This window comes from Meriones unguiculatus, chromosome 1 (genome assembly GCF_030254825.1).
Source record: "Meriones unguiculatus strain TT.TT164.6M chromosome 1, Bangor_MerUng_6.1, whole genome shotgun sequence".
Taxonomy (NCBI): domain Eukaryota; kingdom Metazoa; phylum Chordata; class Mammalia; order Rodentia; family Muridae; genus Meriones; species Meriones unguiculatus.
Window position 1 is genome coordinate 25,759,253 of NC_083349.1, and position 10,221 is coordinate 25,769,473.

Below are 10,221 nucleotides of genomic sequence, written 5' to 3' on the forward strand. Positions count from 1 at the left end.
CTCAGTGGGACTGGATGGGGGTGGCAGGAAGCAGAACTGAGGGTGGAGTCAAGTCCGCCACCTTGGGCTCTGAGCACTCCCAACCTGACCCCTCACTGTCTGGTTGAAAGAGCAAGGCAGGCATCCAGGCACATCAGCTAGCAAGGAGGAGCCCAAAGCCGCCTGGGGTCACCAGCCACCCATGTAACTAACGCTTCATGGTAAGGACCTACCACCATTAAACACCTATTCAGCAGGAAAATCAAACCCCAAATGAGAGTGAGCAGTGAGAAAGTGCAAAGGCTCCTCAACAGGAGGGCCAATAAAACACTCAGCCTTTGCCCTGGCAACCCAGCCTTAAAGGACACGCCCTGAGGAACCAGTCCAAGACGAAAGAAACGGAAAAAATGCGTCTGAAGTGCTGCTCGCCTAAAAGCTGAGGATGCCAGCTTCCTACCAAGAGGAACCAAGAGAGCCACACATCTCTGCCTCACTGTGCCCAAACGTCCCACATCCTCCTCTCCTTCTAAGACCGTTTCCACATCTCAGAGCAGCCTGCACCATGTACCTTCAGGTTCACTGCTGAGACTCAATGTCAGACAAAGACAGGCGGAGCTCTGTGAGTTCAAGGCCAGTCTGATCTACAAAGTAGGTCCAGGACAGCCAGGGCTACACAGAGAAACCCTGTCTCAAAAAAAAAAAACAAAACAAAATAAACAAACAAGGAATCCATCTTTCAAAGTGGGCGAGGTGGCATACACCTGTAATCCCAGCACTCAGGAGCCTGAGCCAGGCAGGAGAAGTATTGCAATTGTGAACTACATAGTCATTTTCTAGACCAGCCTGAGATACAGTGTGAAGTCTACGAAAGAGAGCCCCTGACGACAACAACAACAACAAAAAAAAAAAAAAAAGAAAGAAAGAAAGAAAGAAAGGAAGGAAGAAAAAGAAAAAAGCCAGAATGAAGACACTCAAGATGGCTGCAGAGCAAGCCTGAGGCTGTGAGTTCATACAGCCCCAGAACCCACAGTGGAGTGAGATAGGAGGACTAAAAGTTGTCTTCTGCTCTAAGAGATGCTAAAAGGGGGGGGGGGGAGCTGGAAGGTCCACTGTAGCTTGTCTTTGCTACTTTGTGGGATCTTCTTTTTCTTATCCATTAGCTCCCCTCCAGCCCCACCCCCCATTTCACCTCCTATCATTAGATAGGAGCAAAAGGATGGGGAGAGGGAGACCCTTGAACCTAATTTTTTTCTTCTTTGCTTGTAGCTGGTCTTTGCTACCTTGTGGGTTCTTTTTTCCCCACCCTTTATCCCCCCAGTTTCACCCTCTATCACTAGATAGAAGAGAAAGAATAGATGGGAGAGAGGGATGGATCCTTGAATCTAATTTCTTTCTTCTTGTTTCTTCTTTGAGAACAAATACTAACAAACCACAGCCATCCCCCCGCTGAGTGACCGACAACCACACACCCCAACAACAGGGGCCTTAGCATTTATATACACTTTGAAAATTTCCTAGAATTCCAAATATCACACAATCACAGAATCTATCTGTAGCTGGCAAAACCACACCAAAGCTAGAGCATGAGGCCTATCATAGTCAGCTGCTGTAGACGGTCCAAGGCAGCCCCATATCCCCACGCCTAGAATTAAGATGAAAACATATTATTATATTTCTGTAGTCTTCAAAGAAACCAAAATACCAGAATTCTCACCTACAAACCCCATCTTCAATCGCTGTCCAGTTTCATTTAATTTATTATGGTTGTACATACATGATGCTTGTATGGAGGCACACATGCCACAGCACTCCTGTGGCAAAACCAGAGAACATTTTTGTGCAGTCAGTCCTCTCCTTGCACACAGTACTGGGGTTTTAGAAGTGCAACCCCCCACCCCCACTTTGACATGGATTCTGGGGATCAGAACTCACATCCTTGTCTGTGTGCAGCAGGTGCTTTACCAACTGAGCCATCTCTCCAGCCCGTGTGTGTGTGTGTGTGTGTGTGTGTGTGTGTGTGTGTGTGTGTGCGCGCTTGTGGGTACATGCACCTGTGTGTGTGTGAAAAATAAGATCTCATGAACTTGCTATGTGGCTAAGATTAGACGGTGTCCCTGACCCTCCTGCCTTCACCTTCTGAATACTGAGATGACAGATCTGTCCAGTGTGTTGTTTGGTGATAAAAAGTTGGTGTTAGGCTATATATTATTTATTATTTGACCTATACTTATTGCGGCAGTATTCTTTAACCTGATATCACAAATAATAAGACACAGACACCTGTTAGATGTTATAATTGCCTATTTACCTTGGGCTGGGCAGTTATTTCTACCTACGCTATCTCAATAACCTCACCATCCACTTCCCAGCCCCCATCCAATGCCATCTGCCTTCACCATCCTCATCTGGGCTACCTTCCATCCATACTCTTATGAATACTTGCTTATATTTGGTGTTTTTTCCATCCGTGCCAGCCTTGAATTCCTTCCTCCTGGCCCACGTGGTTTCTTCTCCATGCTAACCCTTTGTGGAGTCCTCCTTCCTCCTCTCTTCCCCTCTGTCTGTCTCCTGGGATTCTCTTGAATCTGAAGCCCAGGAACCTTAGCCATGCCCACCCCATTCTGTCCTGCTCAGGGTTTAGGCCTTTTAATCAACCAATCTGAAAGAATGTTTTAGGCAGATTTACACAACAAGGTTAGGTGTATCCAGGCAGTAACCAGATCTTGAGGGCCAGTAATTAGCATCAAAATACAACCATCAGACCAACCCCCAACACCAGTGTTTCTTTTTTAATATTATTTTTATTTTATGTGTATGAGTGCTTTGCTTACATGTATGTCTGTGTGCCACAGGCATGCCTGGTGCTTGCAGAGGTTTGTTGTTTTGTTTTGTTTTGTTTTGAGACAGGGTTTCTCTGTGTAGCCATGACTGTCCTGGACTTTTTGTAAATTAGGCTGGCCTCGAACTCAGAGATCTGCCTGCCCCCTCTCTGCTGGGATTAAAGATGTTCCCCCCCACCCCCCAGTCCAGCACTTGCAGTTTATAAGAGGGCATTGGATTCTGGAACTGGGGTTGCTTGATGCTTGTGAGCTGCTGGGTGGGTAGTAGGAATGGATTCTGGGTCCTCCATAAGAGCATCAAGTGCCCTTAACCATGGAACTGTCTCTCCAGTACCCAGTTTTTAGTACTAATTTCCTTCTGTTTGCCTTATTTTTGCAATGAATGCAAGGCAAGTGCTCTGTCACTGAGCTTTATCCTAAGCCCTTCTGCACAATTCATCTGCAGAGCATGTCAGAAAACTCAGACACTTCAGCTTGATTTATTATAAAGAGCATTACAAGGCTGGGGTGTCGGTCCGCAGGAGATTGCTTACCTAGCAAGGCCAAGGCTCCACTGCCAGCACTGCAGAGGAACAGAGACAAAGCCTCAGGCGGAGAAATAGAGGGGGGGAGGGGACAGGGGGACAGACGGGACACTGCACTGCTCTCAGGGCTCTGCTCATTTGGTGGTTTGGAGGACCTTGTCACACCCTGTCATCTGGGTTCTCCATGCAGCCACTGAAGTTCCACACCCTCACTGAAAGTGGTTAGACAGAAATGGCCAGACTGGGCGTGGAAGCCAGTTCGGCCTGTCGGCTCAGATTCCTGCTGGCCCCATCTGGAGCACCTCCCTCCAGGGGATGGGACTGGTCCCCTCCAGAAGGTTTAGGGTCTCATGATCTGTTATCAGACAAAACTAGGTCAAAGAATTAGTTAGTTCTGAAATGGAGAATAGAATTTAGAGCATCTATGAGCAGCCTTGGAGGAGAGAGATTTTAGTTTCTATGGCTGCGTTGGGAAGTGAGTTAGAGGCCAGTGACCACGGTCAATAAACAATATACATAGCATTGTACTGAACAGACACGCTTGTGTGCGCATAGGCACACACGATTGCACTGTGCCTAACTTACACTTTGTCGGTGGGTAGTTTATTCCTACAATCAGCACATGCAAGGCTGAGACAGGAGAATTTTTTTTTAATCATTTATTTTATGTGCACTGGTGTTTTGTCTGCGTGTATACTTCTGTGAGGGTGTTAGATCTCGGAGTTACAGACAGTTGTGAGCTGCCACGTGGGCGCTGGGAATTGAACCTGGGTCTTCTGGAAGAACCGCCAGTACTCTCCAACCATTGAGCCATCCCTCCAGCCCAGAGACAGGAGGATTTCAAGCTCCAGTCCAGACTGGGCTACCTAATGTTTAATTAATTAAACGATGTCACAAGTATGTAAAGAAGAAAAAGACACTACACACAGGGTGTCCAGCACGGTCTCAGATTGCTTCCTGTTGCTGTGATAAAATGCCATGACCAAAAACAACTCGGAGAGGGAAGGATTTATTTGGCTTACACAGTCCATTGTGGAGGGAAGCCAAGACAGGGACCTGCAGGCAGGCAGGAATTAAAGCAGAGACTACAGCATTCCCTTCCGTTTGCCAGACTACAGGTGTGAGACTGGAATTCCAGCAGCCATATTGGGTCTTCAGGTGAAAACACGTTCAAACCGGCAAATCGGTAAGATTCAAGAATGCACCCCCAGTAGTCCCACCAGTAATTGCAACACTTGAAAAGTGAACAAGACAATGAGTTCAAGGTCACCCATGGCCATGTGTGGAGTTTGAGGCCAGCCTGGGCTACATAAGACCCTACCACATGTAACACCTTAGGCTGCTCTCTGGACACCAGAACCCAGTGAAGGGCAAACCTCTCCTTCTCCTTCTTTCTTCCTCTCTCTCCTTCTCCCTTCCTCTCATCCTATCTTCCTCTTTTCCATTTTTTTTTTTTGGAGGGAGTGGCTTTTTCAAGACGGGGTCTCTCTGTGGAACAGCCCTGGCTGTCCTGGAACTCAATTTACAGACCAGGCTAGGCCGCTTCCTGAGTGCCAGGATTAAAGGCATGTGCTACCACGCCAGGCCCCCCTTCTTAAGTGTAGGGGTGTTGTGCCTGCAGGTATGTCTGCACACGCGCACAGTGCCTACAGATGACAGTGGAAGGCATCAGAAGCCCTCAACTGGAGTTCCACATGGTTGTGAACTACCATGTGGGTACTGGAATTGAACCCAGGTCCTCTAGAAGCACAGCCAGTGCTTTTGACCACTGGAGCCTCTCTCCAGCTCCAAATATCTCTCTTAATGGCTGACCCTCAGGCTTCCTGGTCTGGCAGCACAAGGCAAGTGTGTCTGGGTTGTTTTAGGACATTTTGTTCAATCATTTGGTTTTAATATTGGCACTTTGGTCTCTATAGTCCAGCAAAGACACCAATCTCTCTTCCAGGTGCAGTAGCCTCAGGCCTCCCAAGCCCTCAGGCCCAATATACAGGGCCTGGCTAGCCTTACCTCAGGCCTGAAGCCCAGGCTTACTGCATTCTTCTGGCAGGTGTTCATCTACTCAAGGGCCTGGAGCTGCACCAGGGCTGGCTCAATCACTGGACATTCCACCCCAGGAAGACGAGCCCAGGCTCTGTGCAACCAGGGCCCCCAGCCCCCACAAAGCTGTCCTAAGGTGCCACTGGGGCCCTGTAAATCCTTTTCTCTCAGCCTAGAGACCCAGCCAGTGGCAACAGACTCTGAAGGGGACACTTCTTGACAGGTCTTTCAAGTTTGGAGAAAAACAGGCAGCCAGTGAGAAATGGAAGTTGGCATCTGTGACAGTGACTGACTGCTGAGGTGCTCGGAAGCAGCAGGGAGGAACAAGAGGCACAGCTCAGGCGCCAGTGCTCTGCACTAGTCCATGCAGTACCCTGTGGGAGGAAGCCCTGTTCCTCAACTCCTTCATTGGACCGTAAAGATCTGAGGGATGAGATCTGGGAAGGAACAAGTACTGTGCCTGTCAGGGTCACTGTGACCCAAACATCTGAGAAGAACAGATGAGAAGTGACCTGTGACATAAAGGATGATGGCTGGGCTGGAGTGATGGCTCAGAGGTTAAGAGCACTGGCTGCTCTTCCAGAGGTCCTGGGTTCAATTCCCAGCAACCACATGGTGGCTCACAATCATCTATGATGAGATCTGTTGCCCTCTTCTAGAATACAGGTATACATGTAGTCAAAATATTTTATATATAATAAATACATTAAAATCTTTTAAAAATAAAAAATGGTGGCTGGGATGAATCTCAGGAGAAAAGACGGGTGCACTGGCCATTCAGGTAGCTGAGTCATGGGTCTCCTTAGTAGGAGAGCACAGAGTTACCACCTAGGCCTCTCCCCTGCAAGCCCTTGGCTCCACTTGTCCCAGCACCCTCCCCTTGGCATCCCATTACAGATCTTTCAATGCCCCTCTTCTGCCTCCCAGTTCCTAGCTCCTCACACTGGCTCAGACTGGAATCTGACTCGTGCCCTGCAGAAGTCCTGTGGTGTGAGAAGGCTGGGAGGCAAGCTGCTTCCGCCCTGCCTGGCCTCCCATCATCTGGCTGCTGCAGAGCTAGCTTGGTCCTGAGTGCTGGACAGGCCTGTTATGTTCCTCACTAGGCCTACACAGATCAGTCAGGTGCTCTCTAAGTGTTTACTTGTTGGACTACAACCTTCTAAACACAGTAAGGGCTTTTCAGCTATCCCTTGCTGCCCCGAACATGGATTCCAAGGGCCAGGAGCAGGTTCTGTATCTCCTGAGGGCCCAAGCCCTACTGATGTCCCTGGCCCTTGGCTCCTCATGCCCATCTACCACAGGCTCCTCCCCCCAGGAAGTTCAGCCTGGTACTGTGTGCTCTGATGAAGTCGAGTCAGTACCCAGAGTGCTCCTGGAGAAACTGGAGTCTGCAAGATGGAAGGCCTGAAGCAAAGCTTCCTGCTCTGTGTATTAAGAGTAAATAGATGGCCAGGTGGTGGTAGCACTCACCTTTAATCCCTGCCCTCGCACTCAGGGAGGCAGAGGCAGGCAGATCTCTTGTGAGTTTGAGTCAATCCTGGCCTACAAAGAAAGTCCAGGACAGCCAAGGCTACACAGAGAAACTCTAACCAAAAAAAAAAAAAAAAAAAAAAGGAGTAAATGGAATCAGGCAGCTCCTAGACCAGACCAAGCACCAGCTGTCCCAGGATGTACCAAGCAAAACCAATTCTGGCTTTCTCTCAGCTTCTAGGCTGTTTAGATGCTACCTTCCAGAAACCTGTCCTGGCTGTTGCTCTTCTTTCTGCCACTGACCTCAGTTGTACCTGTGGCTACCCCAAGAGCAAGGGCAAAGCAGACAATTCCACACCAGAGGCAAAGACACAAATTAGATTGTTTACTGCAGAAATACGGTGAAGGTTCTAGTTAAGTGCCCCCCACCCCATGAGGGGGCGCTAGCTCATTTGGCCCAGGGCTAAGTGAGAGAGATGGGAGGGGTAGAGGACCATTATCTAGCCACCTTCAGAGCTGTGAGAGGATGTTGGGGGCCAGGCTGCAGGTGAGGCCTGTGCCATCTGGTTCCACGTTCAGTGACTTCACTATGCCATTGTCTATCACCATGGAGAACCTGCCAGAAAGAGGTACAGCTGCAGAAGCCCAGGCAGCAGCCAGGGCCCACAGTGCCAAGGGGGAATGCTTCCACTTTACCTCTTCAGCCGGCGATTCCCAAAGAGAGACACCAAAGAATCATCCAGTAACAAATCTGTCTCCTAGAGGCCAGACAGAGACAGGTGTCAGGAACCCCCAAACAGGCTGGGGGCTGCTCCCCACACAACACACCCCTCCAGGACCAACTGCAAGCTAGAGGAGGGGTAGTACACTCACTTTCCCAAAGGCTCCAGTGGGGTCAGCCAGGAGCCGAACCTGAGGGAGAGGGGAATCGGTGTCACAAGGAAACCTCCAGAGATGGCTCAGGGAGTAAGGTGCTTGGTGCCAAGCCTGACAACCTGAGTTCAGTCTCAGAACCCCACATGGTAGGAGGACAGAACCAAGTCTCCCTCCCAGGTTATCCTCCAACTTCCACTTGTGCACCATGGCATGGGCGCCCACCCCACACCCAAAATGAGGAAATATACTGTAATAAAAGACAAGGAAACCACCTACCTGGCCCTGACTGCTCACCGGCCCCACACCTCACCTTGCCTTCCGCCTTGTGGGCTCGACCCCACTCTTCGGTCACGAAGACATCATTAACACTCAGACAGGCCACCACTTGCACTCCCTTGGCCTTCAGAGCTCCAGCTTGCTCCACAAACCCAGGCAGGTGGGTCTAAGAGGGGAACAAAGTGTCAAAAGAGAGACAACTACTGAGAAGGGCACATGCCTGTAATCCCAGCAGGGGCAGGTGGATCGCTATGAGTTCAAGGCCAGCCTGGTCTACAGAGTCCAGTATAGTCGAGGCTACACACAGAAACCCTGTCTCGAAAAACCAGAGAGAGAGAGAGAGAGAGAGAGAGAGCGAGAGCGAGAGCGAGGAGAGAGAGAGAACTGCTGGTGTTCCTCCTGTTTCCTAATACCTCTGAAAAGGCTCAGGAAACCAGTGTGAAGCATGCCACTTCCTTTTTGCCTTGGCTACAAGGAAGCTTGAGCCTAAAAATCTATGGTCCAGATGATGAAATCCCAAAGGCAAAACTTTGTCTCATCAGCCCAAGTCCCCAAGTAATTTTCACAGTGCTTCCACCAGCAGGATCACTCAGAGCTGTTAGACTTAACCAGGGCCCTTTTCTCCCACATTCCTGGTCCCAGTTTCTGATTCTGGAAAGGAGCAGCCTCACCTTAGAACAGCCAGGTGTAAATGCACCAGGGACTCCAAACAGCACCCCTTTCTTGTCCTTGAACAGCTCTGCGAGGTTCACCTTCTTTCCAGGCTCCCCTTCAAAAACCTCCACTGAGGGGATGGCATCTCCCACCTGGAGACAAGGACTCCAGGGTAAACCAAGTAAAGAGAGGCCCAGTAAACCACAGCCAGGCATTCAAACCTTGATGGACCCAGTGCTGACACCCAGCCAATAAAGTGCCGCCTGTCACTTTCCAGGGGTCCATCTCTGTCCTCTGTCCCCCGTATCTCCCAGTTGCCCAACATCTTACAAGTTTCAAGCAAGCCTCGCTCTGCTTAAGACCAGTTGGTGGCAACAGAGAAAGGGAGAGACTTGCCAAAGTGTTGCAATGCTGGGTAAACCAGCCACCCAACACGATCATTGCACAGAGGAGTTGTGGAGAGCTGTCCTGAGGTTGAGAAAGCGCCTGGCAACAGGGAGGGGGAAAATCCTGTCCACAGAACAAAAGGAAAGTGTTGGAAAGCCAGAGAAGATGTCCAAGCCAAAGTGTTCAGGACACAGGCTCTCAGAGTAGGTAGAGAGTGTCAAGCCTCCTGGAAGCTTCCTGGAACCATAGGAGAAAAAAAAAAGGGGAGGGGTAGGGGGAGGCTGATAACGGGGCTTGCCACCAAGCCTGATCGCCTGAGTTTTATCCCCACAATGGACATGGTAGAAAGACAGACTGGCCTCCATATGCCCACATGCGTTACCAAACACACACTAAATACATATTAAGAAGGGTTTGTTTGTTTGATTGATGGATTTTTAAAGAAAGGGACTTTTAATCCCAACACTCCAGAAGCCGAGGCAGGTGGATATCTAGGAGTTCGAGGTCAGCCAGGAATATATAATGATGAATAGGAATAGGAGAGGGGGTAGGTTCAAGAAGCTCCCAGGAAGACGAACACACACACACACACACACACACACAGACACACAAATCCAATCCGGGAGGGGGAAAGCATTCAGGGGGGAGACAGCAGTGGGAAACACAGACCCTGTCACTAAGCGACTACATGTGAAAAATGACACAGCATTCGGTCGGTGGAAAATAACGGGGATTTGTCCCCGGACGTCGCATAGTTGATGTGAGAGGGCGGCTCAAGGAATATCCCAGGATGAAGGGACAGCGCGAGGGTCTTGCAGAAGGCATGACAGGAAGAAAGCATCAAGGAGGACAGCCCGAGTCCCCACCGGGTCACCTTGATCGGAGCCATGGCTACAGCGGCGCTGCTGAAGCTGCGGGCCCTGACACACGCTGCTGCCTTCCGGCCTGCTCTGCTTGCCGCGCACGTCCAGGTAGCCGCTGAACGGAGCACCAAACCGGCTGTACTGCCCAGCACTCGTAGCCCTGGCGGCACCATGCCCTCCCCGCCGGTACGGCCCACCCGCGGACAGCTCTGCCTACCGGAGGTGGGTGCTCAGATCACTCCGCCCACTCCAGCTCGCCGCACCCACCGCACTGGCTTATAGGGGCTGGGCCGTGACGCTTAATGACGCAACGGG

At 50.3% G+C, this 10,221-nt stretch overlaps 1 protein-coding gene across 1 annotated transcript; it reads right to left on the reverse strand.

The window, feature by feature from the left end:
* Positions 1-7,220: 7,220 nt before the first annotated feature.
* Prdx5 (peroxiredoxin 5) lies at positions 7,221-10,171 on the reverse strand. The gene is made up of 6 exons (XM_021642268.2): positions 9,918-10,171; positions 8,674-8,808; positions 8,037-8,168; positions 7,724-7,762; positions 7,547-7,608; positions 7,221-7,466 (listed from the first exon to the last, which is right to left on the reverse strand). The coding sequence occupies exons 1-6, from the start codon at positions 10,077-10,079 to the stop codon at positions 7,361-7,363; spliced, it is 636 nt and encodes a 211-aa protein (XP_021497943.1). The 5' UTR covers positions 10,080-10,171; the 3' UTR covers positions 7,221-7,360.
* Positions 10,172-10,221: the final 50 nt, after the last annotated feature.

What these genes read in the sequence shown, in the direction of transcription:
- Prdx5 (XM_021642268.2), bottom strand. Translation starts at nt 10,079, where the DNA reads ATGGTGCCGCCAGGGCTACGAGTGCTGGGCAGTACAGCCGGTTTGGTG. An exon ending in TTACACCTGGCTGTTCTAAG is followed by an intron (nt 8,169 to 8,673) that starts GTGAGGCTGCTC and finishes TTCCCCTCTTAG; the next exon opens with ACCCACCTGCCTGGGTTTGT. An exon ending in CCACTGGAGCCTTTGGGAAA is followed by an intron (nt 7,609 to 7,723) that starts GTGAGTGTACTA and finishes TCTGGCCTCTAG; the next exon opens with GAGACAGATTTGTTACTGGA.